Source organism: Onychomys torridus, chromosome 4, assembly GCF_903995425.1.
Source record: "Onychomys torridus chromosome 4, mOncTor1.1, whole genome shotgun sequence".
Classification (NCBI taxonomy): Eukaryota; Metazoa; Chordata; class Mammalia; order Rodentia; family Cricetidae; genus Onychomys; species Onychomys torridus.
The window spans coordinates 43,014,778-43,032,932 of NC_050446.1; the positions used below are offsets into that span (position 1 = coordinate 43,014,778).

The 18,155-nt window shown below is 39.1% G+C and overlaps 1 protein-coding gene across 2 annotated transcripts in view; it reads right to left on the reverse strand.

Annotated features, from left to right (window-relative positions):
- Positions 1-1,164: 1,164 nt before the first annotated feature.
- Ttc21b (tetratricopeptide repeat domain 21B) overlaps positions 1,165-18,155 on the reverse strand; it is a 75,835-nt gene continuing 58,844 nt past the window's right edge. For both annotated transcript variants that reach the window (XM_036183834.1, XM_036183833.1), the window contains 5 exons: positions 16,208-16,403; positions 11,174-11,398; positions 8,140-8,260; positions 3,086-3,153; positions 1,165-1,686 (listed from right to left, as the gene is read on the reverse strand). In XM_036183834.1, coding sequence (XP_036039727.1) covers positions 1,609-1,686; positions 3,086-3,153; positions 8,140-8,260; positions 11,174-11,398; positions 16,208-16,403 — 688 coding nt within the window. In that variant the 3' untranslated portion in view covers positions 1,165-1,608. The remainder of the gene's footprint in view (positions 1,687-3,085; positions 3,154-8,139; positions 8,261-11,173; positions 11,399-16,207; positions 16,404-18,155) is intronic.

Below are 18,155 nucleotides of genomic sequence, written 5' to 3' on the forward strand. Positions count from 1 at the left end.
ACCTGTGATTTAGAGATGTCACAAAAAGTCAACTCTTAGTGAAGAAAAAAATATCTAGGGCAGTCAATGCTGAAGAGTTTAGCTAGGGTGGCAGGAGCCAGAGTGGTGGGCTGGTCACATTAAACTGAGCCTGGATATGACAATGGCTTTTCTAAAGTGATAACAACAATAATGAAAGGAGTAGGCCACCCAAGGGACCATCGACCCCAATGCCCACCCTCAGGCATGCACTTCCTCCAGCAGGGCTGTACTCCTAAAGATTTCCAACAGCACCACCAACCGGGGAAGAGGTGTACAAATGCCCGAGTCTGGGGAGGGGATATTTCTCATTCCAATCACATGTACATGCTTAGTCTTTGTTAAGGAAAGAATAGGCATAGTTTGGAAGTTGAGGAGGGCAGAATGGCCAATTAGGAGTCTCAGTACTGTGGAAGAATAATTCTCTCTTAGTAGTTGTTATCAGAGTTTTATGAAATGCTATAATTGCAATTTTGGTGAAGAATGATTCAAATTTCATAGCACATAATTGTCAGTAAAGGGACACTGAAGTCATGGAGATGTGATCTTCAAAGTAATCAATTTTAAAGACAAACAAATTATTAAAATATTTTATTGCAAGTGAAAATAAAACCAAGGACTATTATATTTCTAAAGAATTTAAAAAGATGTAGATGAGACACTGAAAAGAACGCTTAGGACAGAGCTGGTTAAGATTAGGATATTTTGGTGTAAGAAAGCTGAGGCTGGCTATGCATGAGAACTATCTGCCCGGGCAGGGCCTCCTGTAGCTGCCTCTTAGTCTGTGCTCTGTGAGTCTCTGAGGACCAAAAGCAGTTTTCAGCCTTCCTCCCCAGGCCAGTGTCTGGGATACATTAGGTTCATTAGACTCACTTCCATGGCTTCTGCTTAAAAACTGCTGTAAGGACTTACGCATTTAGACAGGTTTCAGAAGATGGTCATCTGAGATCACACTAGCTTCGAGAGTAGGAAGTACAAACATAACAAAGGAGGCAAAACACACTTTTATAGTGTCCCAGGAAAAGTTTTTCTAAGAAATGCCATTCCTTCAATATTCTTATGTAAACACTACAGAGTGCACTGTGAGATTACCTTTATTTTACAAAACAACATATCTTTAGAGTTCTGAGAAAAATGTCAACCAGATATTCACAAAATCTTTATTAAAATATACATTTAAAATACTTATTCTTTTTTCATAAATTACATGAGATTATTTCACAAACGATAATAAAAAATTTAACAGGAAACTGGAGACTTTGAATAGGATTGTTGAAAATCTATACTCTTTAGAAAAGATATATCACATAGACTTTAACAAAAATATCCTCTGTAGACATGAACTAGCCTTTATCACAGAACTACCTCATTTGTGCATAATGAAAGAGAGCAAGGCCAGCTCTCACCAGCTTCTCCACCAGGAAACACCACAGTCACAGTGTTTGTCCATGGACAGCAGCATCCTCTGCTGGAGAAGAGGGGACATGCTTCTGTGACACAGTGTCAGCTGGAGCTGTGAGTACTGCAAAGGATGTTGGACCCTGCTGTCTCCTGCTCACCAGTATAACGTACTAACCAACACAATCATTTTCAAGGTCTTAATGATGCACGGGCCTTATCAAGTATATCCTTTCTGATTTTGGGGTAAGCTGGATGTGCTTCAAGAACCTGGGGAAAGAAAGCCAAAATAACTTGTAATGAACTGTTGAGAACGAGGGAACTTTGACTCTTACTATAAAGGGCATTACAGCCAAGAGTCCACTGTATTAACACTGTAACTGTAACAGTTTGCAAAGGTCATCACAGCTGTAAAGTGGTGACTCACAGAGGAGGAAATAAGAGCATCAGAATATGGAAGCCCATGTGGAAACATCCCATACACACTTCCAAACAGATGATTTAGAGGGCAACTTATAACACTGCTGCAACTTAGCTACTTGTGATGTCTAATAAACCCTGGGAGAGTGATATTAACAGGGAGCACATATCAGATTTTCCTGGACTGATTTTGGAACTTTCAGATTCCTGGGAACACTATGTCTAAGAGTGAGGAGCTATTCATTTAAAAAGATAGAACTCTACAAGCGATTCTAATGCACAGCCTGGCTTTAGTGTCCACTTTGACCCTTAGTGAGATGCTAAAGCATGGCCTTACTGTGGCGTCCACAAATACCTTAATGAGAAACATTGCCTTATAGAAGTTGGCAGTCAACAGCATCCCCTAGCCAGATGTTTACTACAACAATGATGGAACATGACTACCTGATGTAAGGGACAAGAGAAAATTGTAAGGAGTTTATTCTGAACTACTGCCTTACATGGAGGACCACTGGGACATGGCAGGTACAAAGGAGCTGAGGAAATTCTAAACCTGGAAAGAACTTAAATGTGTTATTTTAATTGTGGGATTTTAATGGAATGAAATGCAGAAGTATTTTCTAAATTAAGGAATATTTTTTTATCTGCAATTTATAAATCAAAATTCTCTAATAAATAGATTTAAATATATTCACAAAAAGTTCCACTTAAAACAGTGACCTGGGAAACCAATACTATTTTCAAATGTGCACCTGGTACTTGCAGAGGCCAGAAAAGGATGGTGGAGCCCCTGGAACTGGAGTTAGAGATGGTTGAGAACTGCACATTAGTGCTGGCAACCAAACTCTGGTCTTCTGCATGAGCAGCAAATGTTCATAACTGCTGAGTCATCTCTTCAGGCCTTCAAATCCTTCCAAACTGGGTTTTGTTTAACATGTTTTCCCTACTAGCCTACATCTTTAAATTTACACAAACACTTTACTATGGGAACTCCAATTATAAACACATCCTTGTATTAAATAAATTTATTTTCTAAATCTTGAACTGAACACTGATAATTTCTCCACAATTTAATTAATAAACTAGCTACAGGACTGCATCTTCTCTTTCTTTCTATTCAATGGCATTTTGGGAGTAAAAGAAAGTTGTCCATCTGTACTTTGAATTATGAGCCTTAGCCTTTAAGAGCTGAGCCACCTCTCCAGCCTCCCCCTGTGCTATTTAAAGAAACTGTAATTTAAGCATTTACCTGGTGACATATGTCAATTGCATCCACATATCGTTTTGCTTTTAAGTAATTAAATGCCAATTTGTATCCTGTTAAGACAAAAAAAAAAGTGATACATGATACAGTGGTATATGTTTTTTTTCTTCCTCTTTTGTTGACTTATTAGGGAAGTCCAAAGGGAAGCTATTGGCCAATCTAGCAAAGTGACATGCTATTATAAAGCAAAGTGAAATTAAGAAGAGCAAGCAGAAAAGAACAAAGTTGGAAAAAAGAACTGCAGTGAATTCCTGTTGGGAGAGACATTCCACAGTGTGGTTTCTTTAACTTACTAAAAAGGTCTCATTGACTTCAGGTTACAGTAAAAACTCATCACAAGGCAGTAAAACACAACTGATTTATACAGTATAGGTTCACTTAGTACTTATTAGGGAAACTGATTCCTGTAGTCAACTTTCTATTAGGAGAGGAAGTACCTTATTTGAGCAATTGCATGAGTAATTACATAATTTTAAACAGAGATAAATTCTATGAGAGAAAGATCCAAGTCAAGACCCAATCCAAGACAGCCATAGCAGGAACCTGAACCACAGGAAGAGAGTGTTGGGGTGTTTGAAATGAAAGGATAAGGCCTAAGCTGACCTAGGCTGGGAATCAAAAACACTTTCTCTTCAGGTGGGGGTGAGAGGCAAGATGTCTCATATGTTAAGATCAGTGGTAAGACACATAAGAAACCAAACCACTTCAGAGTCCTTGCTTAGAAGACAGCAAATCAGAGAGCAGCACAGGTGGGTAGATTAGTCATCAGGTGTCCAATTGATAAACAGCAAGTCTTGTCACAATTATGCATACAGAAATGCCACTCTTCTAGTGTTGTCAATTGTAAGTTTTAAGACAGTCACAATGATTATTGCTCTCCTACAAGACTATTCCAAGAAAAAGAAAACTAAGATTACAATCTTTCCACTTCCTCTTTCACAATGATCCCCAAGTCTTGGCAGGAGAAGGTGCAGCACAGATGCCCCATTTAGAACTGAGCATTTCCCATCCTCTTATTATCTGCACCTTGGTCACTTGTGAGTTTGTGTGGTAATCACCATCTACTACTGCAAGTAGAAACTTATCTGATGTGAGTTTAGAGGTGCATTAATCTATGGGGAGAGCAATATGTCATTCATTAGGAGTCAGTTTAATACTCTGTCCATTGAGCAGAATAATGGGTTGTCCTTTAGGGCCTATGACATGCTAACCACAGATTCTTGGCCCAACCATGGTGCCAAGTATGGATTTTATCTTATGGAACAGGAATTAAATCCAATTAGAAAATGGTGGTTACTCCCATGACATTGTGCCACTATTGCATCAATGGATATGTCTTGCTGGAAAGTCATTAATTGTACCTCACAGGTTTCACATCTGGGCAAAAATGATGATAACTTTTCTTCTGCAGTAGTGTGAACATCAGTTTTCAGCACTATGAAAGCTAGCCAATAGAGAAGCTTCCATGTCAATGTTAACTTAATATCTCCAAGTTCGCTGATTCAAGTTTGTGATACCTTCAGCAATAGGGTAAAGTTTGGGAGAGTAACCAATAGTATTGACAATATCCTGTAATGTTTAGGTGTCTATGAGATCACATTGGCCAGGAACTCCAAAAGAAGAAATCCAGGTGACAAATACAAGGAAACAAGTGTCCTCTGTATACAACAGATCCACTGTACATACGAACTTACAGTGGTTATGACAGCATACACAAACCCTGTGGAAGCTCAAGCCTGACCAAATCTCAAGATGGAGGGAAAGGTAGATACAAATCCCAGCATTAATGAGGAGTCATTAGCAATTGATAGCTGGTAGGAGACAGAGAGAGTCAGTTTTCTTTAAGAGTGTTGCCATTGGTAGGTTGACAGACTTGAGTGGAAGGCTACACATTATGAATATGAGGTCAACACAAATTGGACTTGATAGGTGAGAGAGAGAGAGAGAGAGAGAGAGAGAGAGAGAGAGAAAGAGAGAGAGGGAACAAAGTTTGGTGGCTAGGGAAAGGAAGTAGATCTGGGAGAAGTTGGGGCAGGGGTAAATATAGTCAAAAATTACTGCTCAAAGAACTAATGAAAACTTAAAGCTAAAAATAGGATAGATATTTAACATTTGGGTACTTTGTGAATTATGATTAATATAAAATAATGGATAATAATCGACATTTAATTTTACATGTTACAAACAGGAAATATGAAAATGAAAACATTGCTCATGAGCTCTAATGATTGGAGTATGTTGTAGCTTTGTGTCTGTAGCTGTAATAAAATACCAGGACCAAAGCAACTTAAGGGAAAGAAGGGTATAATACATCATTTCAAGGAAAGCAAGGTAGAACTCACTACTGGTCATATGCTGGTGATATCACATCCATACCCAAGAACAAAGAGAGAACAAATGCATCTTTGCTTACTTGCTTTCTGCTTCTTTCCTCTAATTCTGTTCAGGGTACCCTGCCTAGAGAGTCTTGCCCACATGGGCTGGGTTTTCCCATATAGAACTTTTAAGTGTGGAAGCGTGGGCTTCTGGCTTGCTGACTGTGGTGGTTTGAAAGAAAATGGCCCCCTAAAGGGAGTGGCACTGTTAGGAGGTGTGGCTTTGTTGGAGTAGTGTGTTCTTGTTGGAGGAAGTGTGTCAGTGTGAAGATGGACTTTAAGGTCTTAAATATGCTCAAGCTACACCCAGTGAGACAGTTTACTTCCTGCTGCCTGCAAGATGTAGAATGCTCAGCTCCTTTTCCAATACCATGTCTACCTGCACGCTGCCATGTCCTGCCATGATGATACTGGACTAAACTTCTGAAACAGTAAGCCACCTAATTAAATGTTTTCCTTTATAAGAGTTGCTGCAGTCATACTGTCTCTTCACAGCAACAGAACACTGACTAGATGGATGTTGATTAACTTTGGACCTATAGGCACATTGCCTGAGTTTTTGGTTTTTCAGTTTTCTTAACTGTTAGGGAAACAATTCTTAACCTCTCATAGTAAAATTGTTTTATTTTTTATTTTTTTATTTTATTTTTTTAGTCTATAGGTGATTGTCTATAGGTGATGTGTACCACTTGTATGTCTGTTTCCAGTGGAGGCCAGAAGAGGAAGTCAGATCCCCTGGAACGGGAGTTACAGGTGGTTTGTAAGCCATCATGTGGGTGCTAGGGATAAAGCCTGGGATCTCTGGAAGTGAGGCCAGTGCTACTAACTGTTAAGACATCTCTCTAGTCCCTCTTAGTACACCCTTAAAGATTAAATAGTAATCTTATTATGAAATGTTTTTAAAAATTTTGGAGTGCCACAGAAGTAATAGCAATTTTCCTGAAAAGCAAACTCTATATGACTAAAATCATAACTTTAATTTTAACAGTCAATAAGGTCATCTTGAACAAAAACAAAATGAAAAAGGAAATAAAGGGCTAGGAAGCACAAGAAACATGTGCAATACAGCCATAAGACATGTCTCAAAAGTGTACACACTCAATTATAGGGCAAGCAGGAGAAAGAGAGAGCAAACCAGCAGTCTAGCGACTGCCGTGTAACCTAAGTGTAGGTGTGAGTGGATCCTCCCCTCACTGCCTCTCAGTTCTTAGTGTTCTTCTAGTTTAAAATGATATTTCATTGCAAATGTGTTCTTGTGCACATTTATACAAGGGATACAACTATATATACTCTATGTGAATTATAAATATATTACTGGCATATCCATTTTAGTGCCATTTGCAGTGGCAGCACCTGGTTCTGAATTCTATGGAACCAGTATGTCGATTTCAAGTATGCACTGTTAATTTGGCCAGTCAGACTGGAGTAGTGGATAGAGTGACAGTCTGAAGCGAGAGACTCAATCACTGAAAACGTCATAGGCACACCCACAGACAGAACACTGGGAGTGCTGCCAAGGTCATCTACAAACTACAACAATATAAGGAACGAGCTGGGCAGTTGGAGTCTCCGTGTTTTCCAAAGCTTTCCACGAAACAGAGTATATAAATAAATTGTAAACATCTTACTCTGGGGGAATAAATTATCAAAATTATTTATATCTTATGGGTATTTAAAAAGTTTCCATGTTACAAGGTGACTCTATCTCATATGATGTATAATACCAGGGGATGAAAATTTCTAAACAATCATTAGTTCCTGCACTTTATCCAATCCAGTAATTTAACAAATCCTAAAGAAACACAAGTCAGGGCCAAGTTAAACAGATGGCATTGAGTGTAAGGAGGATTGTCTGACTGCAAGTCAAACATTGTAACACAGCTGTTAAGGACTGGTGACATCTTAGGCTAAGTTAATAACTTGAAGTCACCTAATCTAATGCAAATATCAACACCCTTATACTTACAATGAGTCAAACCATATTTAGAAACACATCCACATGCAGTAACACAGATCAGAAGGGACATAGCGAATAATTTTTCATGATTTGTGGCCATAGAATCTCAATCTCTCTGTCTCTCTTTGTCTCTCTCTCTCTGTCTCTCTCTCTCTGTCTCTCTCTCCCTCTCTTTTCTATAAAAATCCCACCAATGTTTTAAGGGAGAGTAGGTAAAGTCTACTTAGGGGTTTTGAGGGACCACGTCAAACACGGAAAAGATGATAATCTTCTCAAGAACAGAAAGTACCTGAGGGCCACCTCAGGAGGAAGTTCCCACTGAAGGGTCATCCTCTGTAAGAGGGAAGGGAGCCAGATTGCATCACAGGACAAATGTGCATTGCTTCAGTGAATCAGATTTAGCTCAGTGGAAGGACCCCCATCGCCAGTGAGATTAGTCATTGAGTGCACTACTGATATAACTCAAGTGTTCAGACACTATAGACTAACATTCTTCAAGCAAGAGTCTACAGACAGAACAAGTGATGGTTCTAGACACTCAGAGAACTGTAGCCCTTTATAACACCCCCAAACTGTACTTTAATGCTAAAAGGCTTTAGAAGATCAACAGTAAAAAGATGTAATGTAACATGTGCATAATTTATTTGACAATGGGACACTTTTTGTCATTTCTTGTGAACACCCTGGGTCCAGTTTGCTGAACTCACCCACTGCCGGATTTGTCTGGTTACTATGCTTCCAGGCCATCTCATAGTTGAAGGCCGCATCTGTATATGCTTGCTCTTTCTCCATAATGTATCCCATATATTCATAAGCTTTGCAACAAGACTGAGGGGAAAATGAAAGGCATGAACAGATTAATCTCAACACCAATAAAATTTTATGGGATGTGTCTGCACACCAGTCATATTAATCCATCTAAATGGTGTATAAAGGGATGGTTTTGAAACTTGGATATATCACCAAAGTACGTACAGGACACAGTGAATAACTGATAAGAGCCAGTGCAAACCTTTCAGAAGCAGAATTTCTTTTTACAGAAATACATATAGTGGTATGTGGATTTTACTCATACACAAGCACCAAGTTTATTGTGAATTATTTAAACACATATATGGTCATAATATGGGTATATAACTTTCCTTCAAGAGTTAACTACTAACCCCACTCCTTCTCTACATTTACACTTCCATATAACCAAGAAAAACATCCTCAGATACTGTATAATTTTAACCATATAAATGCTAGGATGCATCTCAAAAAGATAAAGACTTCCTTAAATAATACCCAAACGCACGACACATAGCATGTACCAACTTCTAAATCACCCATATATTCAGACACTAGTCATATTTCAAATTGTTAAAATACAATTTAAATTTTAAAAGTTTGTTAGATGGAAAAGCCAATCTATGTCCCAGATTGTGAGTGCTTTGAAATAGCTCATCTGTTTTGATCTAGAGAATTTCTCTTCTGTCTCTTTTATCTTAACCAAAAGTAGCATAAAGAATCTTTACAGTAGCATTTATCTCCATACAGGTTTAGTTGACTGCATCTTTGTAGTATTTCTATAACAGAGTCTGATATCACTAATAATTCCTGCCTTTTACAGTGGTTCTCAACCTTCTGAATGCTGCAACCCTTTAATACAGTTCCTCATGCTTAGTGACCCCCAACTATAAAATTATTTAATTGCTACTTCATAACTGTAATTTTGCTACTGATATGAATCATAATGTAAATATCTGGTATGCAGCATATCTGATATGTGACCCTCAAAGGGGCCATAACCCACAGGTTGAGAACTACTGTTTTTGAGGCTCAATCTGAATATTTCCTTTTTATGCTAACAGAATTTGCTGTAACATTTTCCCCTATTCTAAGATATTTCATCAGTAGTTTCATTAAAACCATTTCCCATTAAAACATAGATAAAATGTGAACCTTGGAAAGCCCCCTTTACCACTCAGATGTCCTATAGCTCAGCAGACAGTCTTAATGTTTTAGTATTACTTTTTTTCATTTCACTTGATTGAAAATAGAGTGCACTGTTGTATTTATCTTAATTACTGTGTGTTCTGTCTCATCCCAGCGCCATCTCTGTCACGGATATTTTCTTCTTCCAATGACAAAGCACAGGATGTTCAATTTTTCTCCCTTTTTTGTAATAGTCTGTCCATTCATAAACTCATCAATGTTGAAAAAACAGTGATACTTACTGCTTAGTTATTTCTTGGAAAAAATCTCTACATCAACATGTCTCACCAAAGACTGACTACTTAACAGCGCAGTTTATACAGAAAGCCCAGGACACGTGCTGAATTCTTCCCTATCGTCTGACAGAAGAAGCAAGTTTATTTGCATACTGCAGTGTTGACTACTTCTATTCTCCTTTTTGTCTTTTGAAGCAGTCATGGGCTTAACATCTTGGATGTGTTTTAATCTATTGCGGTTCTCATTCCCTTTGGTAGTTGGTGTGCCAACTCTGGCGTTGGCCTGTCTTCAGTGTGGCTCCTGAGTGCCTGGCACGACTCTCACTGTCTTTGATAGCTTTCTTGCCGTCTACTATGGCAAGATGCTCTACTGTTGTCTTATGCTTTCTTGGTCCAAATATCAGTGATTTTCATTTTAAAATTATATAACTCGAGGTTCCTAAGCTTTGATTTCTGAGCCTCATGCTTTGAAATAGACACGCCAAACCAACAGGGCTGAATGTTCTCAAGGACCAATCAAGTTTAATCACACAAGGTGTTGCTCTCTGGTCAGTGTTGACAAAAGATGAGATCTATCTGTGTCAAAGATTTAATTTCTATTCAATGTTGCTTAATCTCAGACCAGGCATATAGTGTTCAACTACACAGTAGTTTAGATTTTTAAAGACGAACAAGTATTTTGTTTTCAAGGCCAACTTAAGTGAAATTGGCCATTTAAGGCAGTCTACCCATTGATAAAGGACTGGTGCACTATAGGCTTTTAATTCCTAAGAAATTATCTTAATACTACTAGGTAATTATAAGTTCTCCTTAAAAAGCAAATGAGCCATCTTATAGTCTAATTTGCTTATAGAGAATAAAAAAACAGATTTACTGTGATTAACACTTTTAGCTAATTGGTATGAATCTGTGAATATAAACAGCCTCAACTTTCTAAGTCAAATATAATTATTTCTCAGCAAGTACTGATTCATATCTGAACTTTAAAAAATGTTCATAATAAGACATCTTCTTTATGTCTGTACAACAAAATATAAGTAAAAAGGGCTTACAGTGTACAGACTTGAAGATCTTCCATTTTATACCTAAAGAACTTGCACTAAATTGAATTGGAAGCCTTTCTATATATTATGCATAGTGGATTCTAATAATGTGGAAATGACATGCAGCTGCAGTAAGTTCATCAAAAACACTTCTTAAAGGGAGGGGCAGATGGCCACAATTAATACTCCGCAATTTTCATTAGTTCTGGGGTGAGATGGGTAATCATGGTGAATGCTTGACATTCCAAAAGCACTTCTTGTAAGTAGGGCATTGCCAGCTGAAACTTGAAGCTGCATAAATCTGTCTTCCCGTTACCATCAAGGGAGCACAGCTTCTTTCTTTATCATAATGTTCATTTCCTGATTACAGTCAGAATAAAGATTTAAGGTTCAAGGCACACTGGGGAAACATCAGAAACTGACCCATTGCTCTACGACAGGACGCCTACACAACACAGTTAACCAGTTGGTTCTCAGTCACCTACACGGTTATGGCACAGGCAGCGCTTTAGTAATTCTTCTGCCATGTCATATTTTGCTGACTGAATATAAATATCAGCAAGCAGCAGCCAGCTCTTCTCCAGGTCCTCGGCTTCAATAGGATTCCAAGCCATTTTTGCAATCCGCTTCAGCTGGTTTCTGGCTTTTGGCGTCTGTTTCAAGATCATATAAGCTGTTGCCATTCCCAAGAGAGCTGGGATATGATCCTTCTGCAAGAAAATTGAACTTTAGACCACAAGATGCACCACATGGGAAGCAGCAAACACCAGCTAAGAAGTCACCTGCGCCTTGGTCTGGCTGCGTGCAGGGAAAGTGACCATCACTGTTTAACACGTTGGGAAATCCCAAGCAATCCCCTCTGAGGAATTAGTGAACATGTGGCCCAAATGGACCAACAAGCTATGCAGATGCTGAAGCCCAGTCCCAGCAGCCAGTACAGCTTCATGTACTGACTGGTGGATGTGGTTTTGTATAGAAAGAGAAAGAATGAAATCTGACTTCACTGTCATGATCCTGAGAGTTAAAGTTTTGTCTCCTTGGTTCTTTTTACCTGCAAATGGTGGATCTTACTGCTATTTCCCCTCTTTTATTAACAAAAATAACAATAAAACCCTTTTCCCAGTGAAGTCTAGCCAATGAAATGTCATAAACAAGGTGTGCCCTAAATAATTTGCCCAGTCCATGGAATACACATGGTTTGAAGCAGACTTCTAGATGTAGAGCCTACAGTCTCTAGATAGAATCTAAAAAGCACAATATTCATTTGGATAAAGTCCCAAAACATCAGTCTTCTGTAAAGCCAAGAGGTAATAGGATCTGGAATACAACAGGGGTCCTTAGAGTCTACCCAGATAATGGACATGAGCAACAGTGTGCAAATCCCCAACTAATCTCGGCAGGAGGATTATGATACTTTCAGGAGGGCCCAGTTTAAAGTTAGAAGAGCAGAGATGTGATATGAAATTGCAATGTTGTGGCTATACCAAAGGCTGTCTGTAAGACTGCATTTGGACAACTAATATCAAATATCCAAAAAGGAGCATGAAATGATCATCTGTTTATACCCAAGGTGGCTCTTGGTTGAAGTCAGAAGAGAGAAGGGGAATGTATTAGGGCCTGATGGAAACAGGAGGGATATAGTACTTTCTTGGCTCTAATTTTCTTTTCTTTCTTATTATTTTTGTTTATTTGTTTTTGCTTTTTTAGACAAAGTCTCTCTCCATACCCCTGGCTGTCCTGACTCACTATGTACACCAAGCTGTCCTCCAACTCATAGAGATCCAACTGTCTCTGCCTCCCTAGAGCTGTCAACACACCCAGCCTCTAATTTTATTTTCAAAATGTAGTAGTTTTTGAAGAGACTGCTCTTCAAATTATGAAACCATACCCTACTCATCTTGGATGGACAGAAGATGGCAGATAATGGTGGCCTATCATGTATTTGTTAACTGGTCCTAAAGGACCTAAGAAGAGAGTAGTCCTGCATCCATTTACATGAACCAAAATGTCCATGCAGTACAGATTTAAACGATGTCTTTGATTTTATAGCCTTCAGTTTGATTAGAATGGATTAGCTCTTCACTGCTTCATCATTGCTATGTGAAGTTTGAGTGCATGCATACATATGTGCATGCGTGTGTGTGTGTGTGTGTGTGTGTGTGTGTGTGTGTGTGTGTGTATGTGTGTCCAGACCAGAGGCTCATGCCAGGTGTCTTTCTCAGTCAATTTCCACATTTTATTTTCTGAGTCAGGGGCTCAATGATTTGGCTAAGGCTGTCTAGTCAGTAACTCCAGGGATCCACCTGCCTCAGACTCCCAAGCACCAGGACTACAGAGTGGCACCTCTACTTCTGACTCTTTATGTGGGTATTGGGGAATCTGAGCCCATGCTTGATTGACAAACACTTTACCAATAGAGCCATGCCCCCAATCTCTACAAACTAAGACTTTCTGAATCTGAAGACCAAGTTCAAATCTCAGCACTAGACCTGAATCAGGCCTGATGATGGACCTAGCACTTCCCTGGTCCCACATAAGTGGTCCAACTTATGAAGCATAATTCCTTTACTCTCAGCGGCCACAGAGGACAGAATTCAGCTGTGGCCGATAAAGTACCAACATAATCTCTGCACATGGTTCAGGTGGGAGAGTGCAGCATGGGCTAGTGCGCCAGGCTCCTCTTCTTCCATGACTGCCTGTCACATTCCTCTGAGAGACAGTGTTTTGATTAGACGCCATGTTTCTCTGCCTTTGTTCATATTTTCCCTTCACTCAGAAGACACTTTTCCCACCTCTATCTGTAAAAATGCAAATTGCCTTAGATCTTGAATCACAGCTCTTTCTAGAATCACAGCTTCTTATAAGAGGCTCCAGAATCTCCTTAACCCATCACCTATGTACTTTCATTTGCAACTATGGGGGAGAAGAGAAAGCATTTTCTTTGATTAAGATAACCATTATATCCAGTATGCTGAGCTCATTTTTTTTCTGAACATTATGAGAAATTTGAAAACAAGAAGGTTACATTATTTATTCTTATGACTCCCACCATGCTGAATATTTACTGGCTGCATAATGAATACTCATTGTACTGAATATATTGCCTATGTGTTAAATGAAAAACTGCAACACAAACACCGTGTTGCTGAATCTTAGTCCACCCATCATCATCTCTTGGCTGCTCCAGTTAGCAAACAGATTTGCAGGCAGTACCTGAATAGCACAGACAAGCATGCTAAAAACCACAGTCTCATCTCCACAGAAAACCTTCATCTCACTACGAAAGAGCTGCAATGCCATTCACTGCATCCGGCTTTTATTTCTTTTAAACTTTACAGTAGGGATGATGGATTTTCTCAATACAAACCCATTACTATATGACAGAATGCCACCTCACAGCAGTTGGTGGCTGTGACACCTAACCTCAAATTGTACCTTTAAAAATTCTTTTGGATTTGCATGAACATTCCATTTCCCATTTTTCAGTAGCTGACATCCATCTGTTACAGAATGCCAATTCGGGGAAGCCTGTTCTTTTCTTATCTTTTAAAAAACATATCACAGAAACAACACATTGACTGACTCTATATTTCTTTATAAAAAGTATGTAAGATGACACAGTGAGTATACTGCTGACTTTGAAGTCAGACTGCTCATCTTTAAAATGGGAACAATTAATCATGACAGTCTCCCAAGGGTCATGTTCTGAAAATTAAGCTGTACTTTAGGTCTTATAAAGTCTACACAATATATGAGGTATTATACCTTCCAAAAACTATGACCTGAGCTATAATACAGAAACCAACTAAAGAAGCCTTGTTACTTACTTTGCCTTCATTGATGCCCATATATGTTAACAAAGGATGACTCTCCTTTATTGAGTGAGACATTTAACATCACATTACAAGAGTTTTTGGGACTATTTTCATTTTTGTAATTTATTTTTTAATGAGAAAATCTACACAAATCAGCATGTTTCTAGATCTGAAAACCTAACTTAGTTTATGTAATAGACTTAGATAATCATTCTAAAATAATCATGACCATCAGCAATTCATTTAAGGGAATGTTCACAAATGTCTTTTCCTGGGTTTTGAGCTAAGCCTGACATTGACAATATCATATTGTCACTCAAAGAAGGAAATTGAAGCAAACCTAAGAGGCATATGTGGTAGTCTGAATAAAAATGGCCACCATAGGCTCACAGGGAGTGGCATTATTAGGAAGTGTGGCCTTGCTGGAATCGGTGTGGCCTTGTTGGAGGAAGTGTGTCACTTGGGGGTGGGCTTTGATGTTTCAGATGCTGAAGCCAGGCCAGGTGTCTCACTTTCTTCCTGCTACCTGCCAATCCAGATGTAGAACTCTCAGCTACCTCTCCAGCACTATGTCTGCCTGCATGTTGCTATGTTTTCTGCCATGACAAAAATGAACTAAACCTCTAAAACTGTAAGCCAGCCCCAACTAAATGTTTTCCTTATTAAAAGTTGCCATGGTCATGGTGTCCTTTCACAGCAATAGAAACTCTAACAAAGACAGCATATCTGTCTTTGTTCCCTATTCCACCCTGCAGGGCAGGGGGCGATACTTTGGAGACCACCATCTTAGAATTTGCAGAAGGGCTCTGCTCTGTGTGGTGCTGAGGCTGAGTGAGCTTGCTGTTTGGTCTGGTGGAGGTTTAGAGTAATAATGAAGCTGCCATCTAAAGCAAGTCTACACAAATCTATGACATTTTATTCTTCCTCAGAGTCCTAGAAAGTAGGCAATGGCACCACAGTAAGAGGGTTTTGGTAGCCTGTCTACCACTGTGACCTCTAAGCCAAACAAAATAGAAAAACTTCTGATATCCTCTAAGAGGCACACAGTTGTGAGTTTTCAGTATAACTGTGAATTTTCAGTGGCAGAAGAAAAGAGATCAGTGATGGTGATTGGAAATAGGTATTACTAACTGGGACTATCCCTTCCTTAGTAGTATTGTGCATGGGAAGGGAAAGGCCTAACTAAACACTCGGAGAATGGCAGAGACTAGATTTGAGTGGAGCAGGAAAAGAAGAAGGAAATAACCGCAATCAGAAATATGCCAGGAGGTCACGTTAGTGTTGCTAAAGGAAAATTGTTATTTGCATAACTGAATTACACCTTGTCAGTACTGATCCCATTTAGTTCTCCAGCTGGAGAAATTCCAAGTACACCCAAGTGAGAAGGTGAACCAGCCAGGCAACATTCATTTTCACTTAGTAACTTAGACTCAGCCAGAGCTACAGCATGAAAATCCTCCAGAACACAAATTCTTCTCTTTGGAATTATCTTTTGCTCTCATGAAGAATTTCCTTTCTGTGGAATTAATTCCATGTTTGCCCAGAGACTAACACACAATAATGATGGTATACAATGTAAGATTATACAAAAGCATACATCTAAACTTTATTAAGCATGCCATGTTCAGAAGATCATCAGTTATCCAAACAGCATGTTGTCTTACCAAGCAAGGGTAGACAAAGGCAAGAAGGCAAGCCACTGACCTCAGAGGCTGCTATTTCAGTGAAGGTGTTCAGGGCCTGCTCCACGCTGGACTTCTGTTTGGTGGCCATTAGGCAGCAGTTCTCCAGAATGCGGAGCTGCAAGCGGCCCTGGACGGTCTGGGGCTTCAGTTCTTTCAGGAGCTTTTCTGCTGTTCTCACAGCCAATTGCACGGATTCCTGCTTCTCAGTTGAACTACTGTGGACACAAAGAGTAAATCACAAATGTTTGTTACTCAGGACTCCAAACTGACTGATATTAGAATTCAGGGCACTGGCTCCTCTTCATCATTCATTTCAAGAATTCTTGGTGAAGACCATTCATTTCATTTTCTTCTAATACCAATAGATGAAGTATAAATGAATTTTGACCAAAATTAATATGTCCTTAGTGAGACACCATTAAACCCTGAATCACTCTAGAATGAAAATTAGACAATATCTATATATGGTAAACACATTACTTTTAGGTAATATATAATTGGAATAAACACAAAGTTTTCCTAGGCTAGTATAGCAACTGTCCTGGGGTCAGTTGCTAGCTCCACAAAAACAAAAAAACAAACAAACAAACAAAAAACAAAAAACAGAAAACAAAAAAAAGAAAGAAAGAAAGAAAAAGCAAAGTTCTAAGTAGAATCATAATATTGCCCAATGGTGTTCTACATGTAGTATATACTCAGAAAGAACAAGAGAAGAGAAAAGTAGGACAAGGGTCAAATGCCATATGATTTCATGCAGTACATGGTCCTTCAGCACATGTTCAATCGGTACATGTTCCTTCAGTACACGTTGAATGTATCTATTTGGGGAAATCAAAACTCAGGAAGCAGAACATTTTCTCAAAGATTGCAAATGATATAACTTCCATCTGAGTCTAAGTTTATCAAACAAATAAAATCTCACTTTACTTCACCTTGTTACCTATCAGACTCTTGGGAAGAAAATTTTACGTGATACAAGGTTGCAAATTTGAGGCATAGTAACAATTCAAATACTTGTTAGCAAATTCCTTACACACACACACACACACACACACACACACACTAATGCATCAGTAAAACCTCTCACCTTTCCTTAACCTTAAAGTTTTAAAGAACTATTTCTTTTAATGTATGTGTGGTGTGCTGTGTGTGCTCTGTGTGTGTGTGTGTGTGTGTGTGTGTGTGTGTATGTGTGTGTGCATGTAAGTACAGGCCAGAGGCAACAGATACCCCATGGAGTTGGAGTTATAGGTAGTTGTGAGCCAAGCAACTTGGCTGCTAAGAACCAAACTCAGGTCCTCTGGAAGAGCAATACATGCTCTTAACTACTGGGTCATATCTCTGGCACAGGTCCTAGTGATTTCAATGTTACTGAAAACACCTCCTGCTCTTGCTATCTTCTCTGCAGCTCCTATGCTCTGCCTTCCATAGCTGTATGATTTTGTTTCTATTTTTGCCCTTGAGACTGCTAGCCTTAGCACACCCAAAATCTATTTCCTGTGGCTACAGATAACAACTTACAAAAGGGCCCATCACACAGCTTTGACCCTTGGGGTGTCCCTTAAATCTATATGTGCACTAGCAACTCCTCTTCCAAGTTCTAGGTTGTATTTCAACTGTTTAATTGAGGGTCTGCACTTGGGTATCCACAGGTCTAGAACAGTATATTTATTATCTTAACTTTCCTAAAACAAACAGGCCATTTCTCTACTTTTAAGTTTCACTGATCTCTCTAACCCAATCTTGAGATTTGTCCTTTCTTGTTCTAACACTCCTCCACTATTCCATGCACCTTCCCCTGACAGCAATGCACTGCATGACTATGTCCTTCGACAGCCCTGAATGTCCGCTTCCTTTCAGGTCACCAGCTGTGGTGTGGGCAATTGAATGGCCTCAGATATGGTCTTGCAGCAAAAATGGACTACATGCCAATGAAAGGCAGCCATAACCTGTTACACACCCTTTAC